The 23259-nt window shown below is 34.5% G+C and overlaps 1 protein-coding gene across 14 annotated transcripts in view; it reads left to right on the forward strand.

Moving 5' to 3' along the window:
* Window positions 1–23259, forward strand: part of CCDC91 (coiled-coil domain containing 91) — a 548164-nt gene that overhangs the window by 204581 nt on the left and 320324 nt on the right. For 12 of the 14 annotated variants that reach the window (XM_077170414.1, XM_077170420.1, XM_077170421.1 and 9 more), the window contains 3 exons: window positions 10223–10383; window positions 11319–11522; window positions 12274–12378. In XM_077170414.1, coding sequence (XP_077026529.1) covers window positions 10223–10383; window positions 11319–11522; window positions 12274–12378 — 470 coding nt within the window. Of the gene's footprint in view, window positions 1–7702; window positions 7880–9285; window positions 9375–10222; window positions 10384–11318; window positions 11523–12273; window positions 12379–23259 lie in introns of those variants that run through there. The other 2 variants (XM_077170418.1, XM_077170419.1) reach the window with 2 other exon arrangements.

The raw sequence follows: 23259 nt of genomic DNA on the forward strand, positions 1-23259 counted from the left end.
CTGTTCCTTTGGTCTCATATGGTAAGTGAAGTTGTAAAATACAAACAGTATCATCCTTTACCTGATATTTTGATTTACTTTAGTCCCAATCATATCACCTTCATTTTAATTTCTAATTCAAGTCTCATCTCTTTTTGGGCTTCTTTAACAGTTGCTACATGAAGCAATGCTGACCTCATTGGAGCTGCAGAACTCCAACTCTGAGTCTTAGGTGGACATAGGTACCCAAAGTTCCACAAAAATACCAGGTTATACACATAAAGCACAACATCTCAGAATTTAGAAATAGGACTTGAAGCTCAGGAATAATGTGACTGCTGTAAGAGCTTACAATCTAGTCCTGAATTTTATCATAAGTATTTTCTAAAAGAGACCATGTAGTCTTTGTCCTTTTGTTTCTGGCTTATTTATTCCAACATAATGTTCTGAAGTTTCACTGACCTTGTTGCATGTGTCACAACCTTGTTCCTTTTTTTAACTGCACAATATTTCATTGTATGTATACACCACAGTTCGTCCTTCTGCTTCTCAGTTAATGTACGCTTTGGCCATGTCTATTCTTTGGGTGTCATGGATAATGTTGCCATAAAAATTAGTGTGCAAATGTCTGTTTGTGTCCCTGTTTTCAGTTCATCCAATTATATTCCCAGTAATGGAGTACAGTTAGCTTTTAAGGATACCTGATACAAGTTAGACTTTCTGTACTCCCTAGCTCTCCATCCTTTAATCTTTTGTGATTATACTTCTTTTTTTTTTATATATATATAATGCCTATATCTACAGAAATAATGATTGTCAGCTTTCCTTCTCTATCTCCTAAAATATGGCCAGACTTTACTTAGTTTTTATGAGCTGTGTATTTTGTGTTGGAAATAGCACAATTTTATTCATGGTCAACAGTAAAGATGAAATAAAAATAGATTATTTCCTCTGAGATAGTGTGTGCTTTCCTTTTTTCTTTTTCTGCCTGTACTTAGTACTATCCACTGTGAAGCAGAATATATTAACTCTAACCTTCCATAAATTGCCTCTTATGAAGTGGGGTTTCAATTAACTCTGATTTTCTAAACTTGAAAAGTTTCACAGAATATCCCCACATGGAATAATTGTATGAGGACGAAGGGTAGAAAGGCCAGTGCTATTAAGAATCAGGAAAGTCCATTATAGTTTTAATACATTAGCTGGGTAGGTTAGGCAAGTCTCTTCAATATTTTAGACTTCATTAATTTCATCTATAAAATGAGGGAGGGTTGAACTATTTATTTAAGGTTTCTTTTTTGTGCCTTTCTTATTTATAGACATGGTATGTTGCGATGTCTGAATGGCAGGTTTTCTCCTGAATCCTTAATAAAGATGGATGTTTATTTTGGGGGGAAATATGCCCCTGATCAAAGTTGGCATTGACCTTTTCAGACTCAGTAATTTAATTTTGTCAATATGGTGAGAGTAGATTCATCTGTCAGAGACAAATTAAGCTTATGCAACTAAAGTGTAAAACCATAGTGTTGATATGTTAATTTACATGTGGAAAATTATTAACTTTGATGAGGATGCTTAAATATAGCACTGTTTTGGATAGTACAGGTGATTCTTAAATTTCAGATTAAGCTTGGGTAAAATACCCAAAAATCCTAAAGTGAAGAATTCCATTTGTATACAACAACACTCATTTTGTGTATACTCTGAAAATTATTATGGGACCATTTATTTCATTTTAGGAGGCTGAGTCAGCTTCTAGCAAATGGTAGCTATGCTTGTAAACTTCTGAATCTTGTCAGTATGTTCCTATAAAGATTTGTTTATTTATATTCCTGCTTTATGATTCTGATAACAGGAAAATAAAAGAAAAAAAAACATTTTAACTTCAAGACATAATGATTAAGTCAAAAAATACGAAAATACATTACAAAAAGATTCAGAGCAAGAATGGCGTGGGCATTTAGAAAAAAAATTAATAGTAATGAAAGCTCATTCAGAGAGTAAGAGAAGAAGACATCTGCAATTGAAGAAAGCAGACTGCGTATGGAAGAAAGAACTGAATATAATCTCCCTAGGGTAAAGAGAATGGCCACTGTGGCAAGCTTTGTGGCTCTTAAATATATGGAAAGAAACCTATATTTATCTATTTATTTATTATAAGGATAAAACAAAGGATGAATCTAAAACTAATGAATATGATAATTGAGGAACAGGTAGGAATGAGATGGAAAAGAGGAGAATAAATGAATGGCAGGAAATATCTCTTCTCTGGTGTTTGTGTGTATATATATATACATATATGTATATATATTTTATATGGTTCTAATTTTTGGAGCCATGTTAATGTTTTATATACTCAATAAGACAAAAGAGAAATTACAAAAAGCAGATGGCAGGGGAGAAAATCCTAAATGGAATATAAGGAGCAACAAATGAACTAAACCATGCTTCAAATGAATAATCTAATATAGAGAGGAAGAACTAACCCAATTACTTTGGGGCATAGTATTTTGACTCTGTGCCCTCAGAGTAAAAACAAACAAACAAAAATAGCCTTATAAATATTGATGAGGAGAAGAAGGAAAAGAACAATGAGAGGAAGAAAAAGAAGAGAAGAGGAGGAAGAAAATTTAGAATGATGACAAATCACATATAGTAGAATGTTAATGATTGAACATGGATGAAGAGTATATGAAAATTCTTTGTCCAGATCTTACTACTATTCTGTAAGTCAAAATAAAAAGTTAAATGGAATAAAAAGGATAGAGTAAAAAAGGAAATTATATGGTAGAAATCAAACAAAAGATTGAAAGAATTACTCATAAGAGGAAAAAATATCTGACCTTAAAAAAAGCCTCCCCTAGGCACTATTTAGATAAAGAGTTGATACCACTGAAAGTATCTATACAAATGTACCTTAGCATATGACATATGCATATATTGGAATATTATATGGTGGTGAAGTTGAATATTATATGGTGGTGTAGTTTCAACTACAGTTTATGCATCAACATAAATTTGGTTAGAAAAATCCAAAAAGACTTTGTACAATAATACCCATTTTTTATAAAGCACAAAACAAGTAGAACTGTTAACACAGACACAGTTAAAATTTTCCTTGACCTAATTCCTTTAAAAGCAAGAAATGATAACACAAAATTGAGGAAAAGGCACAGGGATATGATTGAAGATAAGTGCTTGAATTGAGGATGTTCAACTTTTTAAGTTAAATGACAGACTCAAGAATGTTTTAAAACAAAGATAATTATATATACTTAAAAATATAATTTTGAAAACTTTTTGTTCCATTGCCCTTCTTGGATGTAGTACTCAACCCCTAGGAGCTACTTTATCCCACCTATCAGAACTTGTTTGGGTTAATGGAATAGGACAAAGGCCCAAATTCAAACTAAAGACTACTATGGGCCAGTTAGTTCACTCAAAGAAACAATACTTTTGTGAAAAAAAAAAGTCAACAATTAGCAACAGACCAGTAATACATGATTTAGAGACACAAGCCTTTCTGGCAATCCGACTCTGTAATCAATACTTATTCCAGACATAACTAAGGTTGATCCTAAAAGGCTTAGATTTATATGTGCTTTCAACTTATGAGACATCAGTGGAATTTTCAGAAAATTTTTGAATTTTTTAATATAAATATGCTTACTGAGTATATCATAACCCACATCTTATTTTAAAAATAAAGTGTGAAAACAAATGAGTGGGTCTGGTGAAAGAAAAATGAACATGTAAACATATTAAATTTCCAAATAGGAAAAAGAGAGGTGAAAATGTAAGAATCATTTAATAAAACTAATGTCCTCAATTAAGTATATAAGTATATATTTAAATTGATACCAACAACTGAAGATACTGCCCTCAGTTATTAAAAGCCCACGGAGAAAGACATGGCTAGGTAGCATGTTTTAAAATACATGCTAAATAAATACGGTATTTAACAATGCCAATTAAAATATAAAACCAGCAGTCCTAAAACTCTTAACTCATATCTACTGCCAGTGAAAAACAAAATTTAATGAAAAACAAATAAAACTACTTTAAAGCCCCCTTTAGTTTCACAGTTAGTCAAATGGCAAAGGAAATCTAGTTACAGTACGTGAATATTGCACCTGATAGGATTTAAGGGATGATTTTGATTACTGAATCATTAAATAGATAGTCCTTTTTACTTAGTTGTATATTAAAAATCACAGAGGGAAATACCTGAAATCTCTGAACTAATTGATTCAACTAATCCAGCTGCCTGGTCTCTGATAATGATTATGTAACTATATAACTTTTTTTTTTTTTTTTGGCCTGGGCAGCCTCTGGGAATCGAACTTGGGTCTCACAGCAGGTGAGAATTCTGCCACTGCGCTACTGTTGCACTGCCCTATAACCTTTTTTTTTTTTTTTTTGCTTGGGCAGGCACCGGGAAACAAACTCAGGTCTCCGGCATAGCAGGCGAGAAGTCTGCCTGCTGAACCACCGTGCTCTGCCCCGCTTTGTAATTTTTGTCTTGTGATTTTAGAACCTTGTGACTCACCCTCACCTTAAACTCCCTTATCCCGTTTTTCAGTTTTTTAATCTTTTGATCACTAAAGCGAGCCCCTAATGTTGTTTAATGAAGGGCCTTGAGTCAGCCCAGAACTAACCCACCCCAATTCTAAGTCTGGCATGATAAAGGAAGATGGGTAAAGAGAAACCAAAAATAGGCCTGCCTGACATGCTCGATAGCTTAAATATTAAACTGTAAGTGACCTATACCTCGTTATAATACTGAAAATCATGTCCGTCATGATATTAAGCCTACCATTTTCTTACATATATTCTGTAACCAAGCATGCAGTTTATGCATGCTTAATAATTAAATCATATCTAACTTCATCTTGAGCAATTGTGATCATTATCCTAAAACCTGTTCATCTTTTGATACTATTAATTTATCAAAGTTACCGCAGTTCAGAAAGACAGATTTTTTGTACTGTAGGCCATCTGATCTCCTACTTTGTGCCTAGAATATTTCTCTCTTTGACACTGTGGTGCCTCAGGAATTGGTCATTTCAGTACATTGGGCAGAGAACCCACTGCTTTTGATCAATATCAATATTAGCAAAATGGAACTCAAAATTTTCTCTCCTTCCTTCTTTAAACCTCATTTTATTATTTTTAACTTTTTAATTATTGTTTTGGCTTTTTTCTTCTCAAATTTGAAAAGTTCTTTATATATTTGGATTATTAGCCCTTATCTATAATATATTTTGCAAATATTAATTTGTTTATTTTTCAATTGTCTTTGTGCTCAAGATAATTTCTAACAGACAAAGTTTTTGTATTTTCTATAGTCAAATTTGTCATTATTTTATTTTATCTGAAATCGAGTCATAGTTAGGAAACCAAGATGAGAAAGAATGTGTCCATCTTGTCTTTGAGTACTTATGTGGTCACCTTTTTTTTTGTTGTTTAGATCCCTGATTAATTTGGAGTTTACTTGAATAAGGCCAGTAGTATGTTTTGATACAGCATAATACAGTATGTTTTAATTAGTGCTTGTCTTCCCTTTATAGATTTTCTTTTTTATTGTTTAGCTGTCTATTTTTGCATGTTCACTTTTTCCAAATGACATTTAATGTCCACTTGTCTAGCTTCATTATAAATAAAAGCTTCTTAATTTTTTTGTTGGGATTACATTAAATCTATAAATTAACTAATGTAGGACTGGCATCTTTCTGATGTTTAGTTGTCCTATGCAATTATAAGGGATATCTTTACTTTTGTTCCAGTCTACCTTTGGGATTTTCAGGAGTGTTTTAAAGTTTTCCTTACATTTCTTGTTAAATTTATTCCTAAGTATTCTTTGTCGTTGTGGAAAACAAGGTTTTCTCTACCCTTAGATCTTTTAAATGGTTATTGTTTTTATATATGTATGCTGATGATTCCTGTTTTTTTTCCTGCTACTTTACTGAATTGTTTTATGGTTTCAGTTTCACAGTGCATTCTGTACCATCATGAAATAATTTTCTTTTCCTATTTTTATGCTTTTATTTTATTTTGTCTAGTTTCTTCAGCTGATGCTTACAATACAATGTTAAACGATATGAACATAGTGTAGACATAATATATCTTGTTCTTGATTTTAGAGGATACACTTTTAACTTTTCCCCATGAAGTGGGATGCTGACTTTAGGACTAAGGTCTATATATTTTATCATGTTAAGAAAGTATCCATCAATTCCTGTTTTCCTGAGTGTTTTTTACAGAAATGGATGCTCAATTTTATGAACTCTTGATATTTTATCAAATCTCCAGAATCTTGGAGATAATGCATGATTGATATGTAATGTTTTCAAAGATAATGGCTAATCCTATAATTTTTTTTCCCTTCAAATCTGTGGTTGATATGTATGGAATGTTGTATTCATGAATTACTTAATAGTGAACCAACTTTGCAATCCTTGAATAAATCCCACTTGATCACTCATTGCATAATGTTTTCATAATAAGGTATTGGCTTCAGTTTGCTAATACTTTATTTAGAACTTTTACCTCATTACTTTTTCCCTCCTTATTTATGTATTATACTGATCTCTGATTTTCCTGTATTTTATTGTCTTTATCAGTCTTAGTTATCAATGTTATATTTACTTCATAAAAATAATGAGTGTGTTTGTCCTTCATTTTCAGTGTTCTGTAACAATTTTAGAGCTTTAGTAGAGAGCCCCTTGAAATCATTTGGGCCTTGTGCTTTATGTATAGGAGTAGTTGCTTAATAACTTATTGTATATTTTCCTCCTTGGAGATAGGTCTGTTTAAAACATTTTTTTTTAATTAAAATTTTTGTTTTGTTTTGTTTTACCTCTACTCATATTCAGACTAATTTTGTAAAGGGTATTTCTGTGGAGAATTACGCATTTTGTTTAGAGGAGTCTTATGGTTTTCTTTTTAATTTCTTCTATTTCAACAATTATTTTACCCTTGCTATTTGGTTATGTATATTTATACTTTTTCTCTTTTATTCTTTACTAAGTTAGCTATTTTTTAATTTTAATTTTTATTTGTTTTACAAATCCAGGATTTTGATTAGGTTTACCTTTTCTTAATCTATCTCATCAATAGCTACTGTTAACTTTATTATCTTTATTATTTCCTTTGTTGTGTTTTTTAATTTTCATTGCTGTTTCTTTTCTAGTTTGTAAAGTTGGAATTTAATTCATTGATTTTTATTGATACCTCAAAGCTGTAGCTGTTTTTCTAATCTCTGCTTTAAGTGTGTTCCATAGATTCTGATATATAATGTTTTCATTGTTATTCTTAGAAATTTTTTAATATGTTAACAGATGGGGAAGATTTAAATTACGTTATAATTGGATGGATCATAGGGTAGGCAAAAAGATTCCAAGAAAAGCTTGTTTTGAATGTTTGCTAAAGATAATGATAATCACAGCTTCTATTCACTGAATACTTGCCATGTACTGATCTAAATGGTTTATATATGTTATCTCATTTAAGCTATGTAACATCCTTTTGAGAGAGATTATTTTCTTATTTTTCACAAGAGGGAATGTGGCTTGGAGGGGTTTGAGTGATTTGCCAGAAGCTGCTCAGGCAGTCAGTAAGTTGTTCAAATTTGAGTCAATTTTTTTACTCCAAAGCTTATGGCTTTTACTTTGGCAATACTTATTGTGAGGTCACAGAGGTATTGAACAGTATGGCATAATCAGGGGACTCTTAGTAGTTCAGTGTGACTGCAGTGAACTTGACACTTGGTAGTAGAGGTTCTGGGTTGGGCAAGTAGTTCATTTATGATTAATATGAGCATGAAACAAAAAAGGTTTATATAAGACGATGGATGAGTTTGTACCTGTTGGGAACCTAAAAGGGATTGTCTTGTAAGAAGGTGAGTTTATGGATCTGGAGGTCTGCAGAATGTTTGGTATTAGAGATTAAGAATTGGGGGTCATTTGTTTTTAAGTGATAATTTAAATAATGGGTACGGAAAGTGGTCACTCAGAAAAATTAGTAGAGTGAGAAGATGAGAGAGTGTAGGAAACAATGAGTCTTAAATTTGAGGGGTGAAAGAGCCAGAAAGGAAGAAGAAAAGAGTCATAATATTAGGAGGAAATATAGGTAGTTGTGGTGCTGAGGCAGGTCTTTCAAGAAAAAGGAAGGGTAATTAAAATCACGTGCTCTGAGAATATTAATTTGATTGACCAATAACTGGAAAGACAATATCTTAAATGACAGTTCCAGTGGAACAGTGAAGGTTGGGTTGCAGAAGAAGAAAATGGAGACTGGATTATAAATGACTTTTCTAAGAAATTTGGTTATGAAATTTGTTTAATTGAAAGATGAGTTTGAGAGTATCCTCCCACTTCTCTACCTCATTTCCCCTTGTACCCTTCCCCTTTTCCTTTCTTCTTTTTCTCCTTTCCCCCCCTTTCCCTTCCTCCTTTCTACCCATCCTCTTTCCTTCTTTCTCCGATGTGATACACTTGAACATTTAATGATACAAGATGAGAGTTTAACTTGGGCTTGCATGAAATCATCTTTTAATATATGGGGCTATAAATATGAGAGACATAAAGTAATATATTAAAATGCTCATATGTTAGATCAGAATGATACTGTTAAGGGTTTTTGAAGCCAGGGTAATAGTCACACATACTCTTCATACCCAGAAATAAACGTGCTTCTCTAAAAAATTTTAATAATGACCTTTAAAATAATGAAAATAGTATCAACACTGTGATGGATAACTTACGTATTTCAGCTAATTTAAACCTAGTCTGAGACCCCATTCTCATTTTACAGATGATGAAACTAAGGCACAAGGAAGTTAAGTAACTTGTCCAAAGTTCCATACCCAATGTGGTAGTATGACTGCGGAATCTTTGCTCTTAAACATAAGGCTATATTGCCTCTTGCTATACTGTACTACTTATTTTCAAACCTTTAAAAATTTATCAGTAATAGTATTGTTATAAATTATAATTCAGAATTATGAATTAGAATATTATGATATTTTAGAGGAATCTCACCACATAGAAAGGCAAAGATTAGAAAAAAATGTTATACCATGTAGAAATAAAGACTTAAAATTCTAGTTTTCTATATTTTATTTAAAAAGATGACTGGTGGATGAAGAGAGAATATTTTATCCAGTATGACAGAAAGCATCTGAAGAATAATATTGTTACATAATAAAATGAAAATAAGATAATTAAATATTACATTAAAGAACCAATCAGAAATTGATGCATTTTTAATTTAATACTTAATAGCATTATAAATGTCTTTCTTCAGGGAAAAATGCAGTTTCTACTGTGAGCGGTCTTCCAGAATTTATGATAGAACTTCACTGACGTTGCTACTGATGCCAATGTGGAATAAAGGTCCTTATAATTTAGAAAGTTAAAACACATAAATGCATTACTGCTAAAAATGAAGCACTTTAACATCTTAAACTTTAAAGCAAAATAAAAATTTGTTTTAGGAAAAACATATTGAAAATACTGTGATATAAATATAGCTGGTTTGTTTTTCTCTCATCTGTATTTTGTCCTAGGTCATGTTAGGTAATTGGTTATTCCTCTTTTGATTGTTTGAATTCAGATCACAATCTAATGATGTCTTGTGAAACTAATTACAAATTGTATTTCAACATTATTTTTCTGTAGGAGAAATTAATTCAGTGAACTAGAATTAATTTCATTTGAAAAATCTTTTCTCTATTATAAAAGAAAAACTTAACACAGATAGTTGAATTGTTTTTTTCCGTAACTCACTTTGTTGTAATAAATGTTTACTTGGTTCCACTTGCCTACTGGGTTTAAGTTCATTAAGTGTATGAATACATCTGTCTCGTTCACTGCTGGCTCCTCAGGGCCTAGGATCTGTGCTTAGCACTAGCAGCCCTCCATGCATTTTTCTTAACTAAATGAATGGATATGTATTTTAATATTTTCTCTGAGTTGGAAATAGATTTGTTATGCAGTTTGTTAGTATGTAAAGACTAAGATATTAAACTCTTTTGTTTGCCTGAGTCTCATATAGAAATATCATAAAACATTTAGAAACACCAGGCTTATGTTATTCCCTGAGGTACAGTCATGGTCATAAAAAAACTCATTTTCAGTCTCATTAGTTTTACTTTTTACTTCCCTTTCTTTTTCCCTTCAGTCTATCCTCTCTCTGTTTTCTTTTTAATAATCCTATCCTTTTTGTTGTTGTTCTTCATTAGTATCTGGAGTCCATCTTTCATCAGCTTCTCCTGAGATTGTACTGGACCATGACCATTCTTCCCCTCCAGTTGGCTGCCTGTCTTCTGATCCCATCATTTCATCGCCAGAAAATGCACATGTGAACAACAGCATTATCAATCAAACTGTTTCAAAGGCACAGGTAAACACAAGTATATTTTTAAAGCAAGTTGACATACTTAAAAAAAATAATAGCACGCTGATTCAATCAAAGATTTTCTGACTTTTTTAACCTATGGCATGACAATTGCTAAATATTTTTATTTTTTTAAAAGAAATATTTTTGCAATAGCTGTTCTAGTTTTGTGCTAATACCTAGTTTTTTTTTTTTCTTTTTTTGGTACAGTTGCAAGGTATTTAAGTATCTGTAGCTATCAGAATATGGTTTGATATTGCGTTCAATAAAATTTACTTAGCTTTGCATCTCTAATTTTTAACTTCATACGGCAAAGTAATTTTGAAAAAAGAATGGTTATTTCTCTTTTCAAGGAACAACAAAATGTTTCAGGTTTTGGAACATTCATTTCAATTTTAGAGTGAAAACCAAACAGCACTTCAGAGGCTTTATTCATTCAGATATTTATTGAAGGAGGCATCGTGCTGGGTACTGGAGTTAGTGCAGATTTCTAAAGTGTTGTATGCATTCTTGAGTTACCTGTTATGCTAGAAAGTGATACTAAATTCAAGATCATTGATACATTTTAAATTCTGATTTACAATATAAAGAAATTCTGGCGGTTTGTGTAAATTCAAGAACTGGTGATGCAGATATATCTGTACCTAATTATACATTTTCAAGCATAAGAAAAAAGAAGTTTTAAGTTTTTTAGTGATTTGCTAGCAAAATATTAAATGTTTTAAACTCTAAAGTTGGGAGGAAATTTTATTTCTTCCTGTAAAGATCAGGTTGTTGTAAGTCTGAGCTCTTGATATACTTAAAGGGTGAGATAATTTCAGACCCCTTGCTACAACTTAATTTCCAAATGTGGTTTCTGATGCCCTTTGGATGTTTTCATTATTGATACTGTGCAAATTTTCTCATTGTCTCTCTCTCTCTTTCTTTTTAATGTGATTTAGGTTCAGCAATCAACACACACTCATCTGGACATCTCACTTTTTCCATTGGGTTTAACTGATGAGAAAAGTAATGGGACAATTGCTCTTGTGGATGATTCTGAGGATCCTGGAGCCAATGTATCAAACATGCAGCTTCAGCAAAAAATTTCAAGTCTGGAGATTAAACTTAGAATTTCTGAAGAAGAAAAACAAAGAATTAAAAAGGTATGTTTATATTTGTATAAAAAATATTTGAATTGCTTGTGCTGCAAATTCAATGTAATACCAGACTCTGATTTAAGTCTCATCAGAGGAAGTAGGTATTGTCTTCCCTTGGTCATAGGTTTAAATGAATCACATGAGTTTATCATTTGGACATGCTTTTGGTAAGTGATTTCTAGTCTTAAAAGATATGAACAGTCTTTAATTATATTTTGTTTCACTAATGCTTTCCTTTCTGGTTTATTTTTATTTATTGTCTAGAGCTTTGAAAGCATTAGAATTGTGTTTCCTATGAAGATTAGAAGTTTTGTAACATTGGTTTTCCTTTGTGGACCTTAAAGCACTGGAAAGTCAGGCATCTTGGGGGATTTGATACAAGAGTGCTTAGATGTACAGCTCTTTTAGTAAATTATTTATCTTCTCATCTCTCTTCCCTACCAATATATCTATAAAAAGACCTTAGAAAATGTATAAAAAGTTTAGATAGAGATTAATTTTGTTGACTGAAGTCAGTTGAGATGGTCTCATCTCTTTATTGGTGTGAGTAATTTTAGTATTCTGCAGTGTTCTATAATCTTCTGGGTCTCCCACATGGAAGGCGAGCATTCTACCACTGAACCCCTAATGTTAGATTTTAAACATACTTCCTGTGGATTCTCTCTTTGCCAAATATTTTCTGGTTATAGTTAATGAAAAAACTAAATATATGCCATTAAATGTTTTAAAGTTTATACTTAAATATTTTCTTTTTTAGGATGTGGAATCATTGATAGAGAAGCATAGTGTTTTAGAAAAAGGCTTCCTAAAAGAAAAAGAGCAAGAGGCCATTTCTTTCCAGGATAGATACAAAGAACTTCAGGTAAGCCCAGAAAATTTAAAATGTAAAATGTAGGCCTTTTGAGGAAATGTATAGTGTAATTTGAAACAGTTCTTAATAAATACCTTATGAAGGATCAGATACTTGCTCAAATGTATAAAATTTGACCAAATGGGTGGTGAATAATGAAAAATACCATTTCGACAGGTATGAATCTTTGAGAAGCCCTGAGGGTTAATAGTAGTTTAAGTCTCAAATCAGGCAATTTGATTAAAAGTATCCTGTTTCTGTTCTTTTAGATAAAATTTTGCAATTGGGCTTTGTATTTTTTCTTAAATGTTGTGATTACATTTCAAAGGAGCTCAAGAACCAATCCTGTAAACCCCAAACAGCTATGTAATCTTTTTTCATAAATTGCTTGTAGTTAGTGTCTTTTCTCCTGCTTCCCAAGTTATACTAATAAACTAGTTTCCTCTGCAGTCTTACCCAGGCCTCTCAATGTCAATTCTGTCTTTGTAATTGCCAATGCTGAAAGCCACTCTTTTCTTTAAAATACTTTTATATAGAAATCTTCACACACATACAGTCTATTGCATGGTTTGCAGTCAGTGGCTCACAGTATCATCACGTAGTTGTGTATTCTTCACCATGATCATTTTAAGAACATTTGCATCACTCCAAAAAAAAAGAAATAAGAAGAAAAAAGGAAAAACTCATATATCCCATACCCCTTACGCCTCTCTCTCATTGACCACTAGTATTTCAATCTACCCAGTTTTTTACCCTTTATCTGCCCCCTCCCCATTATTTATTTAGTTTTTTATCCTTTTTTTTTTTACTCATTTGTCCATATCCTGGATAAATGGAGCATCAGACACAAGGCGAAACCCATTCTTAGTTCCTTTTTTGTACTTAACATGTCTGATACTTCAGCAAAACTGTTCTCTGAATCTTCCAAATATCCAGGTGTTGATCATTTATTATCATGGTCACTGCTATTGTAGGCCATCATTATATTTTTACTGGAAAACTAAATAGTGTGGGATATTTATTTTTGTCCTTATTTTTTTACTCATCTGTTCATACCCTGGATAAAGGGAGCATCAGACACAAGTTTTCACAATCACATAATCACATTGTAAAAGGTATACAGTTGTACAATCATCTTTAAGAATATAGGCTACCAGAATACAATTCACCTGTTTCAGGTATGTCCCTCTAGCCACTCCAATACACCACAAACTAAAAAGGGATATCTGTATAATACATAAAAATAACAGCCAGGATGACCTCTCGACTTTGTTTGAAATCTCTCAACCACTAAAACTTAATTTTTTCTCATTTCTCTCTTCCCTGTTTTCATCAAGAAGGCTTTCTCAATCCCATGCTGCTGGGTGCCAGTGCATTCCCAGGAGTCTGGTTCCATGTTGCCAGGAAGATGTATACCCCGGTAGTCATGTCTCCCATAGAAGGGAGGGTAGGGAGTTCACCTGCCAAGCTGGCTTAGAGAGAGAGGCTAGATGTGAGTAACAGAAGTTCTCGGGGGGTGACTTTTAGGCACAATCATAAGCAGGCCTAGCTTCTCCTATGCAGTAATACATTTGATGGAGGTGAAACCTTAGATCAAAGACTATTGAATTGGTTATCCCCATTGCTTGTGAGAATATCAGGACTTTACCAAATGGAGGAGTTTAACATTTCTTCCTTTCTCTCCAGTCCCTCGAAGGGACTCTGGAAACACCCTTTTATTGTCTGCCCAAACCAACCTGCATAGTCTATACAAACCAACAAAATCTCCTGCCCCTCCCCCCCCTTTTCAGACATTTATGTGTAATTATGGCATTCCAATCGACTGACCATACAAGTTAAATTAGATAATGTGCTAAATGAAATATAAATTTTGCACCAAATAAAGGTCTCTTCTTTGGTCTCACACAGAAGTTGAAGTTTTAAATTATGGACCATGGCATTGTTTACAGTGTATTCTGCTTTACCTTAGTCCTGCCCAGATTACTGTCATTCGTATCTCTAGTTGAAGTCTGACCACTTTTTCAACTTTTTAAACAGTTGCTGTTTGTGTTAATGCTGTCTTTTGTAGCTTCAGAGCTCTAAATCTGAGTCTCATGTGTCATATAAATACCTGAAGTTTCAGGGAACAACGAGGTTATACATAGACAGCTCAGTATACCAGAATTTAGAAATATGTTAGAGCTCCAGTATAAATGTGACTGCTGTAAGAACTTACAAATCTAGGACCCCTTACTTGATAACCCATGCTCTTGACTTCAGTTTTTCTGAGTTTGTATGTTATAGTTAATCTTTATGAATGAGATGTGATAATATTTGCCTTTTTGTTTGTCATTTCATTCAAAATACTGTCCTCAATATTTATACACTTTTTGTATGCCTAACAAGTTCATTCCTTCTTCCAGCTGCACAGAAGTCTGTTATACGTATACTCCACAGTTTCCCCTTCGATTCCTGAGTTATTTTACCCTTACGACACCTCCATTCATTGTGAATCACGAACTCCTTGCTGCCATAAACACCAGTGTGCAAATGTCCATTAGTGTCGCCACTCTTAGTACGTCCGGCTGTATACCTAGCAATGAAATTGCAGAATCATATGGCCACCCCACCCCTAGCCTCCTGTGGAACTACCACACGACTCTCTTGAGGGACTGCACCTCTCAGCTTCCCTGACAACAGTAAACAGGTACATTTCCATCTCCACATTTTCTCCAGGTCTTGTCTCTCTCTCTTTCTTTCTCTATTCAGTTTTAGTCATGTATCATACAATCCAACCTAATTAAAAAATCAATAGTTCCTGGTATAATCACATAGCCATGCCTTCACCACTACAATCTATATGAAGACATTTCCTTTTCTTTGGCAAAGAATCTCCTACCCCTCCCTGGTATTCCATGCTTGTTGCCATTTAGGATTGGCACAATGGCTTTGTTACATTCAGTGGAAGCATATTACAATGTTACTGTTGACTATAGACCTTGGCTTGCATTGATTGTATTTTTCCTGTATACCATCTCATATTCAAAACCTTGCAATGTTTATTCTCCCTCATGCAAAAATTTTTTTTTATTTTTGTACATTTAATCACTATCTTTGTCCACTCTAGGCATTCCTAAGTTACACTGTCTCAGTCTTTATTCTCTAGTCTTTATCCTCTATCTTTCCTTCTGGTTTCATACTTGCCCACAGCCCTTCTCCCTCAACCATACTCACATTTAGCTTCATTCAGTATACTTATATTATTGTGCTAGTATCAGGTAGTATATGCTATCCATATCTGAATTTTTACAATCAATCCTGTTGCACAATCTGTACTCCTTCAGCACCAAATACCCAATCTCTACCTTCTTTCTATCTCCTGAAAACCTATATTCTTAACTTTAGCTCTTAAAGTTTCATTCATTAACATTAGTTTATATTAGTGAGACCATATAGTATTTGTCCTTTTTTTCCTAATTTCACTCTGCATAATATCCTCAGGGTTCATCCACATTGTTACATGCTTCATAACTTTGTTCTCTCTTACAGCTGTGTAGTATTCCATCATATGTATATTCCATTGCTTGTTCATCTGTGCACCTATTGATGAACATTTGGTTTGTTTCCATCTCTTGGCAATCATAAATGATGCTGCTGTAAATATCAGGGTGAAAATGTCCATTGTTAGATCATATGGCAATTGTATACTTAGCTTCCTGAGGAACCTCCAAACTGTCTTCCAAAGTGATTTTACCATTTTACATTTCCACCAAAAGTGGATAAGTGTGCCTCTTTCTCCATAATCTCTGTAGCTTTTGCATTTCTGTTTAATATTGGCCATTCTAGTAGGTGTGAGATGGTATCTCATTGTGATTTTGATATGTATTTCCCAGTGATGTTTAACACATTTTCATGTGCCTTTTAGCCATTTGTATTTCCTCTTCAGAAAAGTGTCTGTTCATGTCTTTTGCCCATTGTTTGATTGGGTTGTTTGTCTTTTTGTTGTTGAGTTGAAGAATCTATACATTCTGGATACTAAACCCTTATCAGGTGTGTGGTTTCTAAATAATGTTGCCCATTGCATAAACTGTCCTTTTACTTTCCTGTCAGAGTTCTTTGATGCATAAAACTGTTTAATTTTGAGGAGATCCCATTCATCTCTTTCTTTTTTCAATGCTCATGCTGTGTAAGGGCGTAAGGTCTAGGAAACAATCTCCTGGTACAAGATGTGTAAGATTTTTCCCTACATTTTCTTATAAAATTTTTATGGTCTTAACTCAGATGGTTAGGTCTTTGATCCATTTTGAGTTAATTTTGCATAGGGTGCGAGATATTGGACCCTTTTTCATTCTTTGACATGTGGATATCCAGTTCTCCAAACACCATTTATTGAAGAGGCGCTCTGTACCAGGTAGGTTGACTTGGCCACCTTATCAAAGATCAATTGTCCATAGATGAGAAGGTCTACTTCTGAACACTCACTTTGATTCCATTGGTCAGCATATCTATCTTTTTGCCAGTACTGTGCTGTTTTGACCACTGTAGCTTCGTAATATGATTTAAAGTCAGGTTTCAGATTTCCCATTTCAGTTTTCTTAAGATATTTTTAGCTATTCGGGGCACCCTGCCCCTCCAAATAAAATTGGTTATTGGTTTTTCTGTTTCTCAAAGTAAGTTGTTGGGATTTTAATTGGTATTGCATTGAATCTATTAATCAATTTGGGTAGAATTGACATCTTAACTATATTTAGTCTTCCAGTCTATGAACATGATATGCCCTTCCATTTATTAGGTCTTCCATGATTTCTTTTAGCAGTTTCTTGTAGTTTTCTGTATATAGGTCTTTGTATCCTTAAATTTATTCCTAAATATTTTATTCTTTTGATTGCTATTGTAAATGGAATTTTTTCTTGATTTCCTCCTCAGATTGCTCATCACTAGTGTATAGAAACACTACTGGTTTTGGGTGTTGCTCGTGTACCCTGCCACTTTGCTATACTCATTTATTAGCTGTAGTAGCTTTGCTATAGATTTTTCAGGATTTTCAACATATAGTTTCATGTCATCTGCAAACAGAGTTTTATTTCTTCCTTTCCAATTTGGATGGCTTTTTTTTTCTCTTTTTCTTGTCTAATTGCTCTGGCCAGAACTTCCAGTACAATGTTGAATAACAGTGATAATAGTGGGCATCTTTGTCTTATTCCTGACTGTGGTAGTTAGATTCAGTTGTCAACTTGGCCAGGTGAAGGTGCCTAGTTATGTTTCTGTGGATATGAGCCAATGGTACGTGAACCTCATCTGTTGCTGATTTACATCTGCAGTCAGCTAGGACACATGCCTGCTGCAATGAATGACGTCTGACTTAATTGGCTGGTGCTTAAATGAGAGAAAGCAACATAGCACAGCCCAAGCAGCTCAGCATTCCTCATCTCAGCACTCACAGCTCAGCCCAGGCCTTTGGAGATGCAGAAAGAAGTCACCCCAGGGAAAGCTGTTGGCACCCAGAGGCCTGGAGAGAATGCCAGCAGAGATTACCCTGAGCCTTCCCACGTAAGAAAGAACCTCAGATGAAAGTTAGCTGCCTTTCCTCTGAAGAACTAACACAATAAATCCCCTTTTATAAAAGCCAATCCATCTCTTATGTGTTACATTCCGACAGCTAGCAAACTAAAACAGATTTGATACCAGAAGTAGGGTGCTGCTGTGGTTTGCAAATACCAGATATGTTGGAACGGTTTTTTGGATGGCTAAGGGGAAGATTTTGGAGGAACTGTGAAGAGAATGATGGAGAAATCCTGGAGTGCTTGAAGAGACTGTTGGTGTAAACGGAACCACTGCCAATCTGGACAAAGGGGGACACAAAGGGACAAATTGGAGTTTGCAGAGTGAGAACCATGGAAGCTCGGGTCTGAAGCCAAGAAACTTCAGCCAGGAGAGTGGACCCACCCATATACATGGAGAGGGTGAGTTTACCCTGAAGGGTGAGAATGAATCTCCCACCTTGTTGCAGTAGAAGAGTTGTGCAGCCTCAGGCCTTGGAGAAGGTACAGCATGCTCCTTGGGGAACTGGGGAGAGCCTGGCTGTTTGTGACCCAGAAATAGCAGAGAGCCCAAGGGTAGCCTGATGCCTGGAGAGAGTGGAGCCGAGAAAAAGGTGGTCTCCTTAATGTTCCCCGAGGTTGATTTGGAAAGAGGCGGGCCACTGCGTTGGGGACTGCCACTTTCTAAAGCTGAAGAATAAATGATGTTCAGACTTTGAAATCCCATGGTGCTTGCCCTACAGGTTTTACATCTGTCTTTCTTCCAATTTCTCCCTATGGAAATGAAAACCTTCATCCTGTGACTATCCCTCCTTTGCATATTGGCACCACACAACTTGTTTTGAGATTCATAGCTCCACAGCCAGAAGAGAATTTTTTGCACCTTTATATTGTTTAAGGTGATGCGTGTAGTTGCCAAATTGACAAGGGTACTGCCTTTCCTCTGAAGAACTAATGAAATAAATCCCTTTTTATTAAAAGCCAATCCATCTCTGGTATGTTGCATTCCAACAGCTAGCAAACTAAAACACTGATCTTGGAGGGAAAGCTCTCAGTCTTTCTCCTTTGAGAATGATGTTAGCTGTGGGTATTTCATATATTCCCTTTACCATGTTGAAGAAGTTCCCTCCTATTCCTATCCTTTGAAGTGTTTTTATCAAGAAAGGATATTGAATTTTGTCAAATGGCTTTTCTGCTTCAGTCAAGATGATCATGTGGGTTTTCTGCTTTAACTTACTGATATGGTGTGTTATATTAATTGATATTCTTGTGTTGAACCAGCCTCGCATACCTGGAATAAATCCCACTTGGTTATAATATCTAATTCTTTTAATGTTTTGCTGGATTCGATTTGGGAATGTTATGTTGAGGGTTTTTGCATCTATATTCATTAAAGAGATTGGTCTGTAACTTTCTTTTCTTGTAGTATCTTTGTCTGTCTTTGGTATTAATGTGATGTTGGCTTCATAGAAAGAGTTAGGTAGCTTTCCCTCCTCTTCAGTTTTTTTTTTTGAAGAGTTTGGGCAGGATTGGTATTCTTTCTTGAATGCTTGGTAGAATTCACATGTGAAGCCTTCTGGTTAAGGACTTTTCTCTTTTGGGGAACTTCTTTATGACTGATTCAGTCTCTTTACTTGTGATTGGCTTTTTGAGGTTCTGTGTTTCTTCTCCAGTCAGTGTTGGTTGTTCTTGCTTTTCTGGAAACTTGTATATTTCGTCTATATTGTCTAGTTTACTAGCATATAGTAAACTATTATTATCTCCTTTATTTCTGCAGGGTCATTAGTTATGTGCCCTCTCATTTTTGGTTTTATTTATTTGCATCCTCTCTCTATTTTTTTGTCAGCCTAGCTAAGCGGTCATCAGTTCTATTAATTTTCTTGAAAAACCAACTTTGGTTTTGTTGATTTTCTCTTTTGTTTCCAGATTCTCAATTTCGTTTGTTTCAGCTCTATTATTCATTATTTGTTTCCTTTTTCTAAGTTTCTTTCTCTAGTTCTTCCAAGTGAACATTTAATTCCTTAAATTTTGCTCTTTCTTATTTTTTGTCTTTTTTTTATTAATTAAAGAAAAAAAAGAAATTAACACAACATTTAGAAATCGTTCTTTCTTATTTTTTAATATAGGCCCGTAAGGCAATACTTTTCCCTCCAAGCACTGCCTTTGCTGCATTTCATAAATTTTGATATGTTATGATTAATTTTCATTTGCCTCAAGATGTTTACTAATTTTGCTTGTAATTTCTTCCTTGACCCACTGGTTCTTTAAGTGTGTCTGTTCATCAGCTCTGTATATTTGTGAATTTTCTGGTTCTCTGCCTGTCACTGATTTCCAACCTCAGTCCATTGTTACCCAAGGAAATCTTTTGTATAAATTCAATTGTTTTAAATTTATAGAGACTTGCTTTGTGGCACAGCATGTGATGTATAGGTTCTGGTGTCAACTTGGCCAAGTGATGATGTCCAGTTTTCTGGTCAGGCAAACACTAGCCTGACTGTTGCTGCACAGATATTTCATGGCTGGCTGAAAAACTGGAAGGCAGGTGTATTAAATCATCAGGCAACTAGTTTATTGCATCTGTAGCTGATTACATCTGCAGTGAACTACGGTGTATCTCCCACCAATGAGATAATCCAGTGTTGAAGACTTTTTAAGGAAGAAGATAGATTTTTGCTGATTATTCAGTCAGTGAGCCTCTCTTGTGAAGTTTCTCAGATCCTTCATTGATGCTCCCAGCTTCACAGCCTGCCTTGCAGATTTTTTTTTTTTTTTTTTTTTTTAAGAGAGAGGGAGGAAGGGAAGAAAGACAGAGAAGGAAGGAAGAATGGAAGGAAGGAAGGGAGGAAGAAAGGGAAACATCTTTAAACATTTTCTTATTTTATTATATTTTGTTTGTTTGTTTGTTTTTTACATGGGCTGGGGCCGGGAATCGAACCGAGGTCCTCCGGCATAGCAGGCAAGCACTCTTGCCCACTGAGCCACCGCGGCCCGCCCTCCTTGCAGATTTTGTACTCTTCCATTCTGTGGTTTGAGACACCTTTATAAATCTCATATTTATAGATATATTCTGTTGGTTCTGTTTCTCTAGAGAACCCTGAGTAATATGATGTATCTTTGAGAATGATTCATGAACCATGATTACACTCCTGCTGTTGTGGAGTGTAAATATCTGTTAAGTCTATCATTTTATTCAAAACTGTTTTATTCAAAACTCTGTTTCCTTATTGGTTCTCTGTCTAGATGTTGTATCTGTTGATGAGAGCGGAGATTTGAAGTTTCCGACTATTATGTTAGAGGTGTCTACTTCTCCCTTTAGTATTGTCTGTGTTTGCCTCATGTATTTTGGGGCACTCTTGCACTGTGTATAAATGTTTGTGATTATTATTATCTTCTTGATGAAATGTTCCTTTTATTAATACCTAGTATCCTTCTTGGTCTCTTTTAATTGTTTTACATTTGAAGTCTAATATGTTAGATATTAGTGTAGCTACTCCTACTCTTTTCTGGTTGTTTTCATAAAGTGTCTTTTCTCAACTGTTCTAGTTTGCTGGTTGCTGGAATGCAGAAACAGAACTGCTTTTAAAAGGAGGAACTTATTAAGTTGCAAGTTTACAGTTCTAATGCAGTGAGAATATCTAAATAAAAGCAAGTCTATAAAAATATCCAAATTAAAACACCAACAAGAGATTACCTTTACTCAAGAAAGGCCAATGAAGTTGAGGATTTCTCTCCCAATTGGAAAAGCACATGGCAAACATGGCAATGTCTACTAGCTTTCTCTCCAGCCTTCTTGTTTCATGAAGCTTCTCTTTCTTTCTTTATCTCCAAAGGTCTCTGACTCTGTTGGGTCTCATGGTTCTCCTGGCTCTCAAACTCTTTCCAAAAATGTTCCTCTTTTGAAGGATTCCAGTTAACTGACCAAGACCCACCTGGAATGGATGGAGTCACATCTCCCTCTAATCAGAGGTTTATACCCACAATTGGATGCATCATGTCTCTGTTGAGATAATCTAATCAAGTTTCCAATTTACAGTACTGACTAGGGATTCAGTACTATAAATCCCTCTTGCCTGTGCAAAATGGATCAGGATTAAAACATGGCTTTTCTAGGGTAATGATCCTTTCAAACTGGCACACCAGCTTTTCACTTTCAACTCATTCTTGTCCTTGGGTCTAAAGTGTATCTCCCATAGACAGCTATAGATTGGTCCTGTTTTTTTTTAATCCATTCTGCTAGTCTGTGTCTTTGGATTGGGAGTTTAAGCCATGAACTTTTTTTTGTACGCTGTATGGCGGGGTCATATTTCATTCCTTTTCCATGTGAGTATCTAGTTATTGCAGCACCATTTGTTGAATTTTTGTTTGTTTGTTTTTTTGTATTTGTTTGTTTTGGGGGGAAGTGAATGGGCTGGGAATTGAACCCACATCTCCTGCATGGCAGGTGAGGAGTCTACCACTGAACTACTCTTGCACCTCCAAGTCATGAACTTTTAATGTTGCTACTGCAAAGGCAGACTTCCTTCTACCATTTTGTCTTTTGCATTTCATAAGTCATGTCAATTTTTTTTCTCTTTTTACCTTTATTGATAGTCTTCATTTGTACACTTTTCTCCAGACCTCTTTCTCCTGTCTTTTCCTATTTTCCTGTAGTGTTCTCTTTAGTGTTTTTTTGTAGAGCTGGTCTTTTACTCATAGATTCTTTCAGTGAGTGTTTGTCTGAAAATATTTTAATCTCCCCCTTGGTTTTGATGGATAGTTGTGCTGGGCATAGAATGTTTATTGGCAGGTTTTCTCTTACAGAATCTTAAATATATTGTACCAGTGCCTTCTCCCCCCATGGTTTCTGCTGAGAAATCCACACATTGTCTTATCCAGCTTCCTTTGTATGTGATAATTGCTTTTTCTTGCTGCTTTCACAATTCTCTCTTGCTTTGACATTTGATAATCTGTCTAGTAAATGTCTTTCAGTAGATCTATTTGGATCTGTTCTGTTTGGGGTACCCTGCACTTGTTGGATCTATACTTTTATGTCTTTTATAAGAGATGGGAAATTTTCAGTGATTATGTCCCATTAATCTTTCTGCTCTTTTTCCCTACTTTTCTCCCTCTGGGACACTGTTAACACATTCATTCTCTTATTTTTCCATTCTTTTCCCCAAATTTTATTTTTTGTCAGATTTCAGATGTCCAATCCTCTAGTTTCCTGATCCTTTCTTCTGCATTTTCAAATCTATTGTTGGTTTGTTGGTTTTCACTGTTTTTTTTTTTTTATCTCTTCTGTTTTGTCTCTCATTCCCGTAAGTTCTGCGATTTGTTTTCTTTAAGACTTTAATGTTCTTTATGTTTGCTGAGTGTTGTCTTTATATTGTCCCAT

Source organism: Tamandua tetradactyla, chromosome 7 (assembly GCF_023851605.1).
Source record: "Tamandua tetradactyla isolate mTamTet1 chromosome 7, mTamTet1.pri, whole genome shotgun sequence".
NCBI classification, from domain to species: domain Eukaryota; kingdom Metazoa; phylum Chordata; class Mammalia; order Pilosa; family Myrmecophagidae; genus Tamandua; species Tamandua tetradactyla.